Consider the following 19,142-nt stretch of genomic DNA (forward strand, 5'->3'; position numbering starts at 1 on the left):
ATTAGTGTGGACTGTGAGGGGTTTTGTCTTCTGTAGCAGGGGGCATGGCCCTCTACCTGGGACCTCTTGACCATATATTGACAACATTTTATAGAAGCAGGATACTGGCTGCTGCAATTCCCCAGCATTACAGGTTGCGTGTTAGGTCTGTGTTGTTAGGGTTAATGGTAGTCTTATATAGAGTTTAGATTATGGTCTGTATGGGATGGTTTGGACAGTGATGATGCTGCCTCTCTGGAGGTCCCTTCCAGCCCTATTTTTTACTGACTCTAATAAATTATGTACTTTTGTTGTTAATTATTCTAAATGTATTTTCTTTGTAGGTTTTAAACACTTAAAGTAGCCATGAGAATTTATATTATAACTCAGTTTTGAAGGGGCAAAAATGAAGCATGGATACATTAAGTGGTATTGGTTTTAATATTCCAAAGAGGAAGTATAAGCTTTTAGTTCTAACTTTTTCAGTGAGTACTCATACAGTGAAGGGCAATGAGAAGTCATAGTGGAGATCATAGTTTTTTCGGGTTTTTTAATGCATCAGAGTTGATTCACAGACTACTAAATACAGCAAACGAGGAATATCATAAAACCTCTCCTCCTTCTCTTGTGGATCATCAACTCCTCTCATCTGTGTACTGATAAATCTGTTTAAAGCAGCTAGCTGCCCCAAAAAATGTAATACAGAACACTTGCCTGATTATTAATGTTCTCCCCATATAGTCTTTTGCTCCAGTAGACTTGTGTGGGATCTATCAACAAATGGATTGTGAGCTGTTAACTCTATTTAAGGGACTTTTTAAACAGGTTAAATTATGTCACTTGCTGTTTGCAGTATTCCAATCGCTCTGTCCCTCCCTCCCCAGCTCACTCTGGCCCCTCTGGGAACCCCAAGGGCTGGGTAAAGTAGTTTAACATCCCCTCTTCTCCCCTGCCATAGTGCCTATTAATTTTTAAAACTAGAAAACTCCTCCGACTATGACAAACAGATTATAACACTTTGTTGAAAGCTGACTCATGGGTGAACTTCTTTAATTTTGTTTAATGGGATAAATTGGGCTTATTTTTTAGGATACATTATCACAGAAGTCTGTAGATATCCATGATTGTGTCCAGCCAAGATCTTCAGATGGATGTCCCATTCAACCCAGTATGGGCTCCACAGTGAGTGAGGAGATGAGCAAAAACAGGCCCACAGCAAGTGAGTATTTCCCTCAGTAAAACGAGGAGTGCTTGATACAGTAAGAGTCTGCATCTATTACAGAACTTATTCTGTGGAGGTTTGGATTTTTCACCCTTATAGTAAGGGCAGCAACTTAAAAAAATTACGAGGGAAAAATACTTTTGAGAAATGGTCTCCCTGAGATTCAGTACCACTTCCCATTGCTTATTGTGGGGCCAGGATTTCAGTTTGTTCAAAATTTTTCTTTAGATTGCCAGCATATTAGTAATTGAAATCAAGATTTTATAGGGAGAGTGTTTCTTGCAAAATGGTTGTAAATTACTAACTTCCTGTGATTTTTTTTTGTGCGGAAGGGGGTGGAATTAAACATAATCTGGCATTATCTAGGACAGTGGTTCTCAACCTATTTGGACTTGAGGCACCCTTCTGTAATGTGTGAATTGAGTGGCACCCAGTTTCAAAAACTAATTTATAGATTGTAGTGCTTGCATTTTTGCAGAGGGGCCTGGCAGTGGGGATATTGGGGTATTATCCAGGCAGGGACAACCGTGAGCCTGCATTTATTTGCTTAGTTTCTGTCTCATCAGCCCACTTATCTCCTAATACTTCATGGATACCCGTTAGAAAATCTGGTGGTACCCCAGGGTGCTCCAGCACCCTATCACTGATCTAGGAACAAAATGTGTTCATGCTTGCCCTCAGGAGGGTTAGCAAAAAGTATAAATCAAGTCTTTAAAACGTGTAGTAAATTTGTGTTGGCCACTTGTATTTCAAACATCTAACATTATTTAACCTGTCAGTATTCTCTAGTGTAGCTGAGGTCAATTTACTTCAGCTCTAGTCTGGAAGTGACCATCTTTGTAGAAGATATATGCCTTTTTTGAGTTCTCGCAATTCTGCTGATGCTGCCATTAAGGATGCCAGCTTGGTTGTTCTTTGATGTTGTAAAGTGTAATGACAATTAAGTGGATGGACAGATGTTAACATATCAAACTCAGCTTATAACAATGGCCTTGCAATCTTATTCTTTTCAGTGTAGTGCTAACCTGAAAGCTGATCAAACAAGTTATATTTAAATTGTATATCTGTTTAAGTTGCTAAATCACAAAACATTTGCCCTGTTTTTTTCAAACAGAATTTCCAGAACAGAAATTGTTTGCTGCTCTATTGATCAAATGCGTCGTACAGCTGGAACTCATTCAGACTATCGACAACATTGTGTTCTTTCCAGCAACCAGCAAAAAGGAAGATGCAGAGAACTTAGCAGCAGCCCAGGTAAGTGGGTATTAGTCTTTAAAGGTTTTAACTGATGGCTTTTAAGTTTCATAAGGTTTTGTAACTAACAATTTTAGAACAATTAGAGAATATCCAGTGAACAAATGAAGTGTCTGTTAAACCTTACATTAACTCAGACTTCCTACACAGGGGCCAGAATGCTTTATTGTGACTTAAATATAAAAGTTTCTAAAGGGTGGTAGAATATTCACTTTATAAGTGGGACTGCTTTTATGACTGATCCTAAGTGCATGTGTGGATAGAAATAAGGTGCGGAGACATAAAACATTTTCGACAACCTCTCACCCTCAAGCGATATTACAAAGCTTGGTTGTCCTGATCATCCATCAAGCAGTAGTAAACTCTTGACTGTTCTATGTTTTTTTGAAGAGGGATGCAGTAGACTTTGACGTTCACGTGGACACACAAGATCAAGGAATGTATCGTTTTCTAACATCGCAGCAGCTTTTCAAACTGCTGGACTGTTTGCTAGAATCACACAGATTTGCTAAGGCTTTTAATTCAAACAATGAGCAAAGAACTGCTCTCTGGAAAGCAGGTGGGTGCTGTCAATTTAGAAAAATGTAGCACATCATTACTGTGTTTTGAACAGATCTTTTGGAGATTTTGAGTTGAGGCTTTTATGCTGCCTTGCAGCATCAGCACTGAATTCATGTTCAGTGTCTTTTACTTCTACCTGAATGTTTTCTTTCATATAATTTAAAGATTAAACCAAAATGGTGCATGGAAAATGTGGTAATAGCTACTTCTACTGCCTGAGCCTCTGCTCAGGGACAAAAAGTGATGGCCCCTGCGCTGCACAGGCGGGGGCTCCCTCACTGCTAGCTGTGGGCACTTTCTCTTACAACCTGAGCCTCTGCCAGGGGAACTTTTTTTTTTTTTTTTTTTTTTTTTTTTTTAAAGTGGAGCTAATCCCAAGATGCTGGGGCAGAGACTCCTACAGTTGGGCCTGTCTGGCAGGAGCTGCTGGCTGCCCACCCAGCTCAGCTCCAGAAAAAGTGATTGACCACTTTGACTCATCCAGCACCACCTAGTGTCCTGAAGCTAGGAGATTAACAGAACAAACGCCCACAGTGTTTTGTGCTCCCTCTCCCCTCCCTTCAGCCTCCAAACCCCAACTACAGCTGCCTGTTTGCCTTCACAAATACCATACCGTACCTGTATTTTCAAGGGCAGGTCTGCCTTTCAAAAGCAAGGTGCATATATTAACATGAAGGCATGTTTGTATGCAAGAAATTGTAGTATTTGGCTATGCTTTGATAGCAGTACCCCTTTGTATGCTACATGCTGGAAGAAATATACTGGGTAATAACTGACTGTCTCCTTGCAAGTAACTATGCTAAAGAGTCTACTGCATGGGTCAGCAACCCCTGGCATGCATGAGTGGCATTTTGCTTGGCATGCATGCACCTCAGGGTGGACAGCAGGGACGGGTCTGGGGCTATGCTGCCACAAGGATCGGGCCCCTCATAGCTCCTCCATCATCCGCCCCAGCATGCCAGCATCTTACAAGTCAGTTGGGGTGTTTTTGGCACTGTTGTAGTTTGAGATTAAACTAACAAATTTCAATGTGCATCTTGAATTTTCCAGGTTTTAAAGGAAAATCAAAGCCAAATCTTCTTAAACAAGAGACAAGTAGCCTTGCGTGTGGTTTGCGCATTCTTTTCCGTATGTACATGGATGAAAGCCGCATTAGTGCATGGGAGGAAGTCCAGCGGAGACTACTCAAGTAAGATTGTAATAGGTGGATGTAGTATATTTTTAAATAGACAGCAATTGAATTTGCTCTAACTGCTGTTCATACAGTAGCTGATGTTATAAAGGAAATAGGCTCCTTGATGTATTCCATTCTGAATGGGTGAAAGGTATTTCTGACTATTTGTCTCTCTTGACGATCTTCATAGAAGTTTTATAGCAATGGGAGAACTTAAGACTGAGGAAGTCTCGGTTCTTTGTGGGGGGCAGATGGGAGTAGGAGATTGACTTTGTTGGGTTTTTTTTTTAAGGCAGAGGTCAAGTTTTCTGTGGATCTAAGAATAGATTGCACTTTTCTTTGTGGATTCGTGACATTCTCCATCATGGAAAACAAGCTCTGAGTTTCAGGGTTCAGGAGCCTCTCAAGGGTGTTAAGTAATTATTTTGAATGATCACGCGTGCAAGATTTCTTAGCTCACAAAACCATTTAAAGTGACAGACAGAACGAAGTGTATATGGCTGGAATGCATGATGGGATTGTAGATACTGTGCCTGATAAATCAGCATGAAGACCATCTTCAGATAATTCCAGAAGTGACAGATGCACAGTTATCTCGAAGGCATTCTCCATTTTAACCCCTTTGAGAGCCTGGTAGTACATTTGAAGAAAACATGATAGCTCTGAAAACACCACTGGCTGGAAACAAGCACCACCCCTTTGTCAGCATTCTGGAACATAGTCATATGACTCTGTAGAGTAGGAATTGTGAATATTGTGTCTCATAATTGTATGTTCTGTCTAGTGTCTGCAGTGAAGCTCTGAGTTACTTCCTTACTCTTACATCAGAAAGTCATCGGGAAGCCTGGACTAATCTCCTTCTCTTGTTCTTGACTAAGGTCCTAAAGATAAGTGATGAAAGGGTAAGTATCTGTTGTGAGGCCTATTTAAAATCAAGTGGTGCAGATAAAAACTGGTCCTAAGCTTTGTCTGCAGACTTTTTTATGATTTTAGATAGCTTTGGAAGCATGAAGCCAAAAAATCCCACTAAGAATGCAGTAAGACTGTGTTGTGGTACAATTTTTATTAGTCTGTAACACATTTTAAAAATGTATCTGGTAGCTTAAAATTTAGACTCTACATTGAAACAATATTTGAGGTGGTGACAACCATCAAGGGAAGTCACCGAGGCTGATGGCAGGACAATTGGAAAAGAATAATGTAACCCTTAGCATGTGTCTTAGTTAAATTAGTCCCTCCCAAAATAAGGAAGTGGTTACTCCAAAGGACTTCCCATAATTCCTAATTCATGGTATTTTGTGCTGGGAATAATAATCAATTTCAATTGTCTGCACATCTTTCTGAATCAAAATGTTTCAGCAAAGATGAATATAAAGTATGAATTTCAGCAGGGAAAAATATATTATTTTTTGTAAACTTTCCTGGTTTTAATAACATTTGATGGCTGCACTTTCAAGCTGACGGCACATAAATCTGGACTGGTAAAAGGATAATCCTTTCCCTTTTAAAATAAGCAAGCTAAGAGAGAACGATATCTAGCCAGTGCAGTCTGCGTGCATGTTATTTTTAAAACAATGCAGTCTTAGTCCCAGTAATGAAATTGCTTCTAATTGAATTCCGTTGATTTTTGGCTGTAATTTTTTCTCACTTGGCAGCGGGCAGGGCATTGGGAGTCTGAAGAACAGGCTGTCAAATGAGTAACGCCTAATAGAGTAACTATTTGTTTTCCTTCCTCAGTTCAGAGCACACGCCTCATTCTACTATCCTCTCTTGTGTGAAATTATGCAGTTTGACCTAATCCCTGAACTTCGAGCTGTTTTGCGAAGGTTTTTCCTGCGAATTGGTGTAGTTTTCCAGATATCCCACCCACCAGAGCAGGAGCCTGGAACAAACAAGCAGTAGCATACAGAGACTGAATATTGCTCTGTTACATGATTCTATCTATGTAAAAGGACCAGGTAGCTGAGGCTCCGTCTGGATATCCATAGAATGTTTTTTTGTATGGCAGCGTATCTAAGGGTTAATGGTACAGCTTATAACTGTAATTAAGGCTTGCCAACCCTCCAGTCCCTTGCAGTTTTCTGATGGGTTATCTCTGTTTCTCTTGCCTGGCTCATGTTGAGCATCGAGCCAGTTTTTAGCACAGTCCTGTTGTCAGCATGGGCTACAATATCCTTTACTGTCCTAGACAGCAGTATAGCAACTGATGTTTATGCTGGGGGTGAAAGTAAAAATACCCAAAGAACTATGTAAAGGTTTGAACTTCTGCAAGAAGTACAACTCAGGAGAGCTGTATTTTGAAGGATAAAATGTTTATAGTGAAAAAGAATGGAAATTATTGTTGATGGTAAAAGACATTTAGCATCTATGTCTGATATTCTTATTCTGAAGATTTTTTGCACACTCAGGCTGTCTGAGATACTGGTAATCATCCTCCTGTGAAAATGTACAGAGATGCAGGTCTGTAATATACTCCTGAACACTATACAGTTCTTCCTGCATTGTTTTGTTTGGTTTCTGTATAATTGATTTGCTGATGAACCATAACATTTTGTTTTTCAAATGCACTAGAAGTTTGGGTTTATTTTTTGAGTTGTGACTTTTGTTTTTGTTGTAGCCCAAAAGTTAGTGTTGCTGACTTTTGTCAAGAACAGAGGTAGAAAACATCACAACTGACATAACTACTTGTAATATACTTGTTTTAGGGCTTTTAAATATAATGAGCCTTTGAAATGATGATCCTTCAAGGACTGGAACTTGAATCACTGCAAACAAGTCTAGGTTGTCTCTGCTGTCACACACGTTTTTGTTTGATGTAGATTTCACTCTATGTACAGAATTTAATGTTGAATATATTCAAGTAACAAATCTGGCATGGTTTGGGGATGGTTAAATTTATTGGAAATGTATTCATACTGTGAATTGTGCTCTGATGGTTAAAAGACAAGATTGTCAAGCATTCTGTATTACAATGGATGTAGAAAATTTTTTCAGATGGATAAAATGTATATGGTACAGATATGTAAAGTTTTCTATGTAAAAATTCTGTACAACTTTCTGTACAATATTGGTTCTCATCTGGCATATTCTAATCAGGTTATAGGTCAATAAAGTTTTTGAATTCTTTCATCAGTGCAATCAAAACCAGTGCAATCTACAGCTACTTGTTTCACCATTTTCTTTACCTGTCATGCTTTTAACTGAATTTGCACAGGCTCTTTAATAGAGCAGCCAGAAGTTAGACTAGTTTGCATAAGGCTGAATAGAAGGAAATGCAATAGATAAAACAGTAAAACGATTCGTGTGTATTACTGTACTATGTCATGTACAGTTGCAGAGCAAAAATTGTAAACTATTTGGACAGAAAAGTGTATGAAGTGTCCAGCTATAAGATTGAGACACAGTTATGGCCAGATGGCAGAGTACTAGGAAATAGAGGCAATGTGATAAATGGTAGTCTCAATCCATCCAGCAGCCTAGTTGTCACTATTTTTTTTCAGGCTTCATGGCAAAGGCATTCCAAGAAGGATTTGCCTGTTCATATTTTCTGTTCAGTGGTTATAAGATGCCTACATTTCAAAGCTGTTTGTTTATTTTTTGGCCTGTGTTGCTGGGGTTGTTAAATATGTAGCTGTGGAAGACTAGGAACAGAGACCTGCTCTCTACCATTTTGGAAGGCTACACTGCTTGGAGGTGAAATGATTGCTGCTAGCAGTTCAAGGGAGAGATCATTTTCCCCCTAGAGCAATGCTGGAGGAGAAATCAGTACAGGAACCATTTGTCCATCTTGCCTAGCACTGGAGGGTGTGGAAAGCCAGAAGCCCTGAGAAAGGCGAGCTACTCGCAAGAAAACTCAGCTTCTACAACCTTCCCTATGAACTGCAGCACAAGCCATATGCCAGCTTGTCCATCCCTTGAGGTGCAGAGTTAATTCTGAATGGAGGAGTTAAACTTTGCTACAGTGCTGCCTGCAGCCCTGCTGAGCCAGGAACATAGTCTTGAATAAACTCAGTGTCTGACTAAGGTGACAATCACTGCTGCAAGCTGCCTGTAACATCCAGATCAGGGTGCGCTTTTTTTGAGTTCAGACTAACACAGCTTAATGACCAAGAATATTTAAGTTTGACGGCAAAGTTAAGGTGCACCTTGTAGACTAACAGGTAAAGGGCTACAGCCATTGCTTTGAACTTGCAGTATATAGGCACAGGTTCACTACCCTATGGCCCTGAGGAAGCATTTCCCTTGTTTCAGTTACTTCTACACCTAGCTTTAACTATCATTACTCTTGCTCCTGTGCATGTTTTAACTTAAGAGTCATGCTGTTTTCTCTTGCTTCTACCCAGCCAACCCTTTTTCTGTTCCCTCAAAAGTCAAAATTAGCCCCCTCTTTAGGATCTACATACTTCTGACCATATCTTTTGCTGTTCTCCCCTCCTGGAGTTCAGCATCTCTTCCCTGTTCTTGGCTTCTCCTTTTTGCCTTGGCAGAAGCTTTCTCTCTAGAGGTAGAGTCTTCCTTTTAACTTCTCATCCATGTTTCACTATGCAAGTTTATTTTAATAAAATATAATTTATTCAACTTTAAAAATCATAACCATAAATTATTCTCAGTATTTGCACTGTCAATACATTCAATGAGTCAGAAAGTTATAGTTAATATCTTGAACTCAAATGATTCTGGAAAGTAGAATGCAACTGATATGGTAATAGACAATAATTTATATCAAAATATTGCCCACAAAGCTCTCTCAGCTGTAAGTCAGGAACCACTGATTGAACATAAACAGGCAACAACCTCATTGCTTGTTCAAATACCAAGTGCTATTCTTACTCCATAAAAACAGCAGAAGTTCCTTGAATAGGATAAAGGAGGATGTACCCTTTGCCTGTTGTGCTTTTTGGTTGACTGAAGATTTCTGGAGTTTGTCTGACATTTACAGCACTTAAAACATTCACTTTCATTTAACACCAAGTTTATACATGTTTCAGTTTTTCACAGATGGAAAAAAAAGTGATTTCTTTAAATTATAGAAGAGTACACTTTAACACAGGAATAATAAGATATCCTCTATACATTTCTTTGTTTTACAGAAATCAGTCACACTATAGTTTCTCTCTGAACATGTCACTTTAAAAATCTTTTACAAAAGTTCACAATATTTACACAAAATAAGACTATCGCTATAAGAGACCATAAAAAGTGCAGTAGTGATTAACATTCCTTCTGTGATGAAAGGCACAGCTGGTTTCAATGTGGATTTATTCAACCGTGTGCAGTTGACAGGCCCTGCCAACTAAAAGGGAATGGGTTTTCTGAAGTAACTTTAACCTGGCTCAACTCTCCAGCCATAAACCTTTTCAGGGTCTCCGATGTGCCTGGTCGCAGCCATGGGTCTGTAGCTACTGTGTCAACAGACTTAGGCCGTCTGCCATCTTTGGATGGGAAGTGAGTCAAAGTAGCATCAGCATCTCCCAGGGAAACATCATCACCTGGAAGAGAATTGACAACACATTAAAGCCCATCACTTCGGTGCTACCTCTTCACTAAAATTAACCTATTTCTTCGTTCTTAGCATGCTATGTTTCACAGCAAGACAAAGACCTGGAACACACTGAACAGGGAGATGCCTCAAATGAAACTGGTCTATAAGGACAACTACTCTATTTCCTGAAAATTTCCGGGGTGTGTCATTGTGATTTTCTATAGTATGCTGATGCGTGGTTGGATTTAGGCAGAATCTTATCCATAGTAGATGGTTAACCGTGAAGGCCAGTCTTTGCTTTCTGATCTTGAGCCTACCTTTATGGAAGCTGTCATGAGACTGATACCAAAGGCTGTTTCAGAGAAGTAAATGTCTCTCAAAGTCCTTATTAAGGCTGGCTTGTGCATGCCCATGTGCCCTTTAACCAAGGAGTAAGGAAAAGGTTTTGGACCCGATGCAGAGCAGAGGTAGCTTTGTCACGTGGAGCCAGTAAATGCATCCATTTGACTGACTAACAAGCTGCTTAGTTTTCAAGTAACATTGTTTGTATCCATCTTCTCCCCCACAAAAATAGCCCCTTACCATCAGGAACTAAGAGTCCATTGCTACAAGTACTTTTAGGTCAAGCAATCCTAACAGGTGTATAATCTTGCTACTTGGATACAGATGCAAAAATGTGTGATGTTATGTAGAGGCTTCTGTCCTCTTAGGGCAGGGCTGCAAGAGTAAGTTAACTGTAGATGAGCAAGGGCAGGAGCTTACAGCAGTTCACCTTCTATGTAGTAACTGCCCGCTGAACATGTAGTAGTCTCATAATGATGCAAATGGGGGAAGTGACCTTGGACTGACCAGGCAGTGAGTGCTGTTAATTCCCATCATCATGCATTATTTAGAAAGGTATTCTTGCATGGGTGGTTACAGTACATGAGAGCATAGTTAACGTAATAGCCCTTGCAGAGGTGCTGAAGTCAGACTCCACTTTCCTGCCTGTGAACCTGCTCAGGAAAAAGGGCATTTTCACTTTAAAAATGTTGCCCATTTTTTTCCTTTTATTTTTTATGAACAAAGCTTAGAGCTTTTTAGCTTGGAGAGTTGTGTTTATTTCCATCCAAACAAACACACTTCCCCTACACAAACTAGTAAGCAATGGAAGAATTAAAACAACTTAGTATAATTAGAAAAGTTATTTTAAGCAAAAGAAAAATGGCTTAATTAGTCTTGGATAATAAAGATGTTCAAGTTAAGATCAAGTTTCTGATTTTAAAGATTTACTGAATTGGAGTATATTATCCCTTACATACAGTAAACTGGGTACGATCATATTTACTTGCATACCACAGGCAACTTTCCTTCCAAAATTGGGGTGCAAGTCTTAAGTGTGGAAGCTGACTTTTCTGCCCATAATAGAGGCATGGAAGAAACACTAAGATGGCTACGGACTCTTTTCCTCCTGTCCCTCCCTCTCCTCTCCCCGCTCAGATGGAGGGAGGGGGCCAAGTTTAGTCTTTGGCAGCAGCTACAGATTTAACCCTTTCACAGCTGAACTGGAATAGGGACAGCCTAATCTTCCACCCACTCGCCCTACATTTCCTGCTCAGGCAAAAGCAGATGTCTCAGCTATAAATGGGAGGGAGGGAATAAAAGATTAGGCTCTGATCCTGTTCCATATGTCCATAACCATGGGAAAAGTCCTTTCCCCTTCATTCTGTCTTCCCCCAAAAGAGAGAAACAATAACTACTGAATTCTAGTTATTTAAAAAAAAAGACTTTCATTTAAATTTAGATGGAATTGACTTCACAATACATTGACTAGTAGGGCTCCGCGCGGGTGATCTGCTGTCAGTAGCACAGTTTGGGCCTTATGTTTTGTCAAATAAGATGTTAGGCAACCTTGTTTCCTCACTGAAAACTTATTAAAAGTTACTTAAACTTAAGATGTGGGATGGGGGGGGGATAAAAAATTAAAAAAAAAAAAATCAAACTAGTTAGCTGATTATATCTGTGGGATAACATGAAAGGTTTGTTCTCTGTTTTTATATTGGTGTATGTGTGGCTCTTAAGTTTATGCAGCCAAAAACCTACAGTGAGAGATCTTTCTACATAATTCTTCTAAAGGTTCTCCCTCACCTCTTCACTCAGACAAACAAGATTTTTTTAGTATTATTTTGGTTGCGTGTGTGCATGGAAAATCCTATTGGATTACTTGCATATTTTTTGTAAGGATGTTAGGAATGCATTAGGCATTTATACACACACATTTGAATGCTCCAGCATGCTAGAGATCCAGCACATCGGAGCAGACTTAGTTATGTCCGCCCTGTATGCGAGCTGACGCACCCAGTGCTACGTTGCGTACATATGTATAAATGGCAAAATGTACATCAGTGCACAGAAAATGGCAGCAGTACACTTTTGAACTAAAACACCTTTATGTGTTTTAGTTCAAAAGCATGCCACTGCCATTTTCGCAGCACTAATGGGCATTTCACCATTTATACAAGTGTATGCGCCACAGTACTGGGCACTTTTAAAAGCACCCAGCAACATGGTGCAAATGTGTACAAATGCCCATTACGTTTACCTAATGAAGGAACTACAGTGATAATAGCATACTAAAGTTTTCAGCACATACTGTAACAAGGCACAGAAAGGACCTTTCAGATGCTGGTCAGCTCCTTATACTCTCACTAGGAAAGGCTGAAGTATACATTTTTGGTGAAGAATAACATCCCACAAATGTTACAAATACCCTTTCTTGTAAAAACAGAAGGTGGTTAATTTCTCACTTGATCATCTGAGGCAAAAAGGTTGATGTTAAACAGAGAGTCAGTTTTATCCTGTCTGGGCGCATTTACACGTTCATTAAAGCCCAGTAGTTACTGTGCATTTAGTTTAGCACTTGCTTAATGAAGTACTAAGCTAAATGTACAGTAACTAGTTACTCCTCAGTAGTGCCAATGAAAGGGTTTTTTTGTGATGCTTACTGCATAGTAGTATATCAGCACATTTTTGTCCCAGCACGCTACTGCGCATTAAGCATCTCGTGTAGACACGTCCACTATGAAGTGATTAACATCTTTTAACCCTTACGGTCAACAGTTCTTCCTAGAACAACAGCAGCAGAATAAGCGAAGGACTGCCCCAGACTTTAACATTAGAGCAACAGCTCTCCCCACATCCCTCAGCGATGGTGAACAGAGGCAGCATGCTGTAAAACACTTCAGTAGCCTTGTTACAAAGGAAGCCACCACCACCAGTAAGCTTAAAACTCCCTCCAATTACAGAAAGCCCTTTTAAATATTATCAGAAAAGAGGGCAAACCAAGACCCCATTATTCTTGGAACAGTCATTATCTTTGATTGATGCTGAGGTTGAAGGTGACAGGTCCTAATTTCACAAGTCCCCTACAAAGCAAAATGGTTGGTGAAGGGGTGGCATGGGGGAACCAGCACAGGATGCTCTTCCCTTTCAGTACCTCTAATACTGAAGATCTTGCAAAGCCTCAGCAGAGGAATCTGAGCTCCAGCATGGGATCCCTGGAAATTCTGAAGAAGTCTATTTCTATAGCTAGCTACATATTTTTTAATGAAATACTGTCTGGTCAACTTACCCCTGACCATCACTTTTTAAAAGGTTAAAAATTTGAATCCAGATATTCATGATGAAAAACCTAACCTATCAAGGGAAAAAAAAACACAAGTTTGAAAATAGGATTTTGACATTTGCTTACCCTGTACCAATTTAGCAGTGAAGCCTACACAGCTATTCATTTTATATTAAGAAACAGTAAATAAGTATTGTTAGCCTTCCCTTTCTCTCAGTCTAACACCGTTTCTGGCTTTTATGTAAAAGTAAAAGAAAAAAAGTTTATTTTGAAGAGATCATCTGTCACTTGCCACTTTAGATGTAGCTTCACCTCCATAGAAAGGAAGTAATTTGTTACCCTCTCGAACAAAAGAAAATTGAGATTTTCACAGCAAAAACAAATTATTTACCTTTCAGTGTTTTTAACCCCCTGCCAAGCAAACAGATGGAGTCCTACCCAAACCACCACCATAGGACAGCCCAACCAACCTGGGCATCCCATCTGGAAACCTCCACCAGGCAAGTAGTGTCTCAAGGGGTAGGCTAGCTGCTCTAGAGATTTAAAAAAGACAGACTTCCTTCAAACTGGAAGCAGAGGTTAATTTCAATAGCCCTTTCAGCAAATGCCATACACAATCTGTGCAAGTTTATGAATAATTTCTCTCTCTTTCAGGTCTATGATAATGTCCTTACTACAAGTGTGCAACATTTAGCTCCCCTGGGGTTGAGTGAGGTTTGAGGAATAAACTAGGCTATTTAATTAACAGATTCGTTTTGAACTCTGAAACAACTTTGTATGTCAATTTGAAATGAAGCTTGAAAGTAATGCTGTTCTTAGAAATGCTGTGTAATGGCACAATGAAGGGCCAGGAATTAAAAGTCCAAAAGAAATCTCAGGCACCTAGAACGGGAAGGGATGACCCAGGTCAGTGGATCCAGTTCCCTGCCATCACAGGCATCTATGAACCCCATCTAAGTAGCATCTTCACCCAAGCAATGTCCAGGCAGTCAGATGCAGTGAGGTTGGGTCAGGGTAGAGGATGTGACTACTGCTCTGAAACTAATGTCAGGCAGAGATAAGGTGACTAGGCTAGGTATTTAGTAATAATTTAGTGAACCATGTGACACCAGGTTGGACAAATGGCTATCTGACTAGGCATCTTGCAGGTTGAGAGCTCTGAACTCGTGAGAATCTTGCAAGGGAATGATGAGGTCAGAGTTACTATACACAACTGGAAATGGCAAATGAATGCGAGATGTCAAAGACCCTCCTTTGGCTACTTCCTCCAGAGTTCCAAACTGTAGGAGACATAACTACTTTAAAAGCAGTTCCTGAGAATGGCCACTGCAAAAACAGACAAGAAAGATTAAAGTAGCAGAATGAATTAGACAGAATACCTCTCATCTCTGACTTCCAGGCCTCATGGGTTGGAAGTCATCAAGAGTTTAGGTTTCTTGCAAAACTGAAAAAGGTTCAGGCAGGCTCTCAACACTGGTGCCAAATCTGCCTACCAAAAGACATGAATTGTAAAGTCATAGGGGAAAAAGGGGGGGGGGGGCATTATTCCTGGGTACTGTATTGGTATTTTTCTTAGGGACTGGTGACAGTACCAGATAGGTGCTGTTGGCCAAAGGAAAGCTGTTGTCTGTCTTCATCTCTTCTTGGAGATGCGAGGAATGTAAGGTAGTTGTGGAGTCATTTCACAAATGGAGGGTCTCAGTTGTTGAATTAAAATGTTCACTGCCCTCAAAGGGAAGATCTTCCAGTATTTGGGCCTTCCTGAGATATCCCAGCTGCTTGTGCCAGGTTGATGTTCTTGTTGCCTCAGATATGGCCATGGAGAGTATAGGTATACTGGACTCACTAGTGTTGCTTGCAGGGAAGTACTACCTGTCACCTGCCCTTTGTTCATTACAGATTTTAAAAGTTCCTCCACAGTCTAGAGGAAGGCAGGTCACTAATTAAGATAGTTTGTCACAGTGCAGGCAATTTTATTTTGTGAGCAATGCTTGCTAACTAGTACTTGCATGTGAAAGCTAGATGAGGCTGGTAGCCTTCATGTGCAAATAGGTCTGGCTTCCTTGGGTCTCTCTCCCTATATTTGGGCTTGGGAGGCATTTGCTGCCTGGACTTTGGCACATCTGCCACAACGAGGTCTGTTCTCACCCACTGCCAAAACATCCTCAAGTCCCTTGGAACAGACTGAATACCCTTTGTCTACATTCTTGGATGTGGCTGGCATGGCAAACCTACCAGGCCTGGAAATGACTCTGTTCTTCCCTCCTGTGCCACTTCCAAAAGTGCTGAAAATGTGTCATGCATTTAATAAAGTCTTATAATGAGTTGTTCTCTACAGAAGAAGACACTAAGGATTTCACTGTTTCAGAGAAGGATCAATAGTTCTCTGCAACTCAGATCAATAGTTCTCTTATGTACCTGATCTGTTACTCCTCTCCTGTCTCTAGCATCTGTTTCTCTACCAAAGGAACACATGACTCAAGTCTGTGATTCAGGTCTCTAGCACAGGCAGACAAGGACATCTAGGCCATGTCCAGATGAGCACAGACATTTGGTTCCCTGGAGACAAGTAGTGGCAACACACCTTGCACCGCTGCTACTTGTCCCCAGGGAATGCCAGTGCCAGATGTGCTTTGGCACATGGCAAGTTACCCCAGATGGGGTAGGGAAGGCTGGGGCCAGCACTGGGCTGGCCCTAGCAGCCTTACCCGGGGTCCTGGGGGCCTCCCTGGGCTGCAGCAATAGTGATTCTACTGCGTGGAGCCTGGCCAGCAGCTGAAGCATGGCTCCGGGCAGCCCGGCTCCACTTTTAAGCAGTGCGCACTGCCTGTGTGCACTGCTCTGCTTCTTATTTTTCCACATATGTTTTTGACTCTTGGATATCCAAGGGTCAAAAAAACCTGAGGGGAAAAAAAAGTGAAGTCGTACACGCACAGGCAGCACACCCTTGCAGCACAGAGAACATCTAAATGCGCAATACATAGTTCTGCAGACAAGCTTGCGGCACCACACTGCATGGCCACGCTTGTCCGGATGTGACCCTAGGGTGCAGGGGAGGCCCCAGTAGCCATTGCTGACCAAGAGTACCCACAGCAACAAAGTCAAGGAAAGATATCATGGTTCATATACTCTACAGCAGAGGTAGTCAACATGTGGCACAGGCAACCTGTGTGTGTGGCACACAGCAGATTGGGGAGGGAATAGAAAGCAAAGTAGTAGACTGGCTTGGGAGCACAGAAAAGGAAGCAGAAAGATCAGATCAGGCAGAGGATGGTGACTAGAGTGGCACTGGGGAAGGGTGCAGGACTGATTTGTGAAATGTCTGCCAAGACGGTTGGCCCAAACCGTTCTATAGGATTTGTGCTTTCTACAGTCCCTAAAGTACTTTGATATCCCTGCTAAATAAGGAGCGAGTAAGATGTTTATAACTGCTCAGACAGGGGTACTGACAAGATTACATTAAAATGGGATTGGAGATTTACACTAATAATATGCACAACGTACTGCTTGGGGCACATATCTGCACGTGTAATTAAAGGCAGATATAGTTAAAACAAAAGGGAATTGACTTTCTATACCACATGCAGCCACCAGGCATGTCACTTCTATCATAGGAGCTCAGAAGAAAGAACGGCAGCTTGAAAGTCATAGCCAACAATAATTCTAGCTTGTATAACTCATATTCAGGTAATGAGACCCCATGCTTTCAGGCATTTACTGACCTCCACTGGAGTGAAAACAGAACACAGTTCCATGTGTATAGCACAACTGGCCAGCTGTCTTGCAGGATTTACTTCTTTCCACTGAGAGGTCAGGTATTAGGTTGGATATCACTGTCCTAGCCAGAACTCTTTAGACTTGGCATCACAAATCGTGTCATTTTATTATACCCCTGAAAAGGTGCTACATACTTTAACTCAAGTGTCTGTGGATCAACCAATTTTCCAGGAGACAAAGTATGAAATTATTTCAGAATAATCCAATTTACCCGTTTCAGTCAATTTCTTGTTTAACCACAATGAGTCAGATTGCTAATGTCCAAAGGCCTACCTAAGGGAACTGATTTCTTCTGAAGTGCAGTCAGTCTTCTCAATCGTTCTTCATTCCTGGCTTTCAGCTGATTAACACTGAGACTGGAGCTTGAGTGTAAAGAGAAGCTGTCAGGCAGTGAAGACTGGCTGACAGGGACTTCATTCTGCAGATTTAGGAAACCAGGGAATGTTTCAGTAAAGATTATGCCACTTCTAAATGGCTACTGGAGAAATGACCAATTTATTTCATACATGTACAACATCTACTAAACTAGCAGCCATGCAGACTGCTAGAATAGCTGAGATACACATCTGACTTCAGCTGAAACCAGAGACTTAAGAGGAAAACCTTATAGTACAGAGCTGTAGGATAATATCCAACTCCCCTAAGACTTAAGATTGGCTTGGCTAGGAGAATGAAGTTTAATATTCTTTTGAAGATTGGTATTCACCATTGTACCTGTAGATATTTTGCCAGAAGGCAGGGTAAAGATGTACTTTACAGAGTAACTGAATCCAAGATGCATAAACTTTCTTGAGCAAGAGCTCACTAAGGTGCTTCTCTACCCTGCCTTCTGCCTGACTTCAGACTAACATGACTGATTGACTGAACATGACTGACAGACTGATTAACATTATGGAGGTCTGATTTTTTGAATCTGGAGATCCTCCCCCAGCCTCCAGCCCGCCAACTAGACCTAGCCCCTGTTGGCATATCATCCAGCCTGCAGGGCTCCCCACAGATCCAAAAATATAGCGGTGGTGAAGCAGTGGCAACATTAATCACCATTCCCCCGCTGCCAAAATTTCCTGAATTATGGGGAGCCCTGTGGGGTAGAGTGTGGCCCTGTAAACTAGACCAGGCATGCAGGGTGGTGCACAGCCAACTTGGGTGTGCAGGGCCAGGAGGCCTGCATGGGCCCGATCTGGCCACGTAGGGCCAACCAAGGGCAGCACGGGGCCTGATCCTGGCAGGCAGGGCGGAACTGGACCACAGACCAACTGTGCGCCACTCATCTGGCCCACAGGGCCAAAAGGTTGCGCACCACTGAGCTACACGGTTTGAAAACTACTAAAAATAAATTCTTTTCTTTTACATGTTTAGTTTCCTTTGATTTCTTTGACTGGCCTGCTGGAACTTGCATCTTCTGTCTCAGACCACAAGAACCCAGTCTTCTTTCTCCAAACCAATCGCCACTTTCTCTACTTATGTCCTATTGCCTCCAGTTCATCATCTTTTTAAAATAAATATTTCAGTCATTTTAATCTCAGGCTGTGACAGCTTTTCCAGGTCTTTCATTGGAAGGTAAATACTGAAGGGGTATGGGGGTGTGAAGTGTGGGGAGCAGGGAGAGGAAGGGAAAGGAGCATTTCATACTTACAGCAAAATCCTTTGCTTTATGCTTTAGTCGTCTCCTCTCCCTTGCAGATGATTGGGGTTGTGAAAATACATAACCTTCTTCTAAAGCAGGAAATGTTTCCCCATTAGTATCTGGAAAAGTGAAAGAGAACAAATCTTTAGACAAAATTGCCAATTTACCTCATAGAATTGATCTGATGGCATTTAGTTTTTAAACAAACAGTGCTAATATAATATACAACACTTGACTCAGACATGCTAACGAAAGAAATCTCCCTCATCAAGAGGTATTTCTTTTGTAGAAGAAAAGCTCCTAAGGGATTCTGGAACTTTATAAGATGTTACAAGTCAAGCTGGCCCCTAGATCAGATATGGGACTTAACCATGTAAGAAAACTGCAAGCTCCACCCACATTAACCCCTCCCCCCAAACACACACCATATGTGACTGCGTCATCTTATCACCAGGGATCCTG

General features: G+C 41.1%; 2 protein-coding genes across 22 annotated transcripts in view; one reads left to right on the forward strand and one right to left on the reverse strand.

Annotated features, from left to right (window-relative positions):
* The window catches only part of ARFGEF1 (ADP ribosylation factor guanine nucleotide exchange factor 1), a 104,667-nt gene extending 97,353 nt beyond the window's left edge, over positions 1-7,314 (forward strand). Inside the window, exons 34-39 of the mRNA XM_025210221.1 lie at positions 1,069-1,198; positions 2,316-2,455; positions 2,846-3,014; positions 4,067-4,205; positions 4,975-5,092; positions 5,928-7,314. Of these exons, the coding sequence (XP_025066006.1) occupies positions 1,069-1,198; positions 2,316-2,455; positions 2,846-3,014; positions 4,067-4,205; positions 4,975-5,092; positions 5,928-6,092 (861 nt within the window). The 3' untranslated portion in view covers positions 6,093-7,314. The remainder of the gene's footprint in view (positions 1-1,068; positions 1,199-2,315; positions 2,456-2,845; positions 3,015-4,066; positions 4,206-4,974; positions 5,093-5,927) is intronic.
* A 146-nt stretch (positions 7,315-7,460) lies between these two features.
* Positions 7,461-19,142, reverse strand: part of CSPP1 (centrosome and spindle pole associated protein 1) — a 123,299-nt gene continuing 111,617 nt past the window's right edge. For 17 of the 21 annotated variants that reach the window (XM_025210227.1, XM_025210226.1, XM_025210229.1 and 14 more), the window contains 3 exons: positions 18,690-18,799; positions 17,327-17,471; positions 7,461-9,679 (listed from right to left, as the gene is read on the reverse strand). In XM_025210227.1, coding sequence (XP_025066012.1) covers positions 9,453-9,679; positions 17,327-17,471; positions 18,690-18,799 — 482 coding nt within the window. In that variant the 3' untranslated portion in view covers positions 7,461-9,452. Of the gene's footprint in view, positions 9,680-13,282; positions 13,348-14,655; positions 14,766-17,326; positions 17,472-18,689; positions 18,800-19,142 lie in introns of all 21 variants that reach the window. The other 4 variants (XR_003095284.1, XM_025210237.1, XR_003095285.1 and 1 more) reach the window with 4 other exon arrangements.

Source organism: Alligator sinensis, unplaced genomic scaffold (assembly GCF_000455745.1).
Source record: "Alligator sinensis unplaced genomic scaffold, ASM45574v1 scaffold1102_1, whole genome shotgun sequence".
NCBI lineage: Eukaryota > Metazoa > Chordata > Crocodylia > Alligatoridae > Alligator > Alligator sinensis.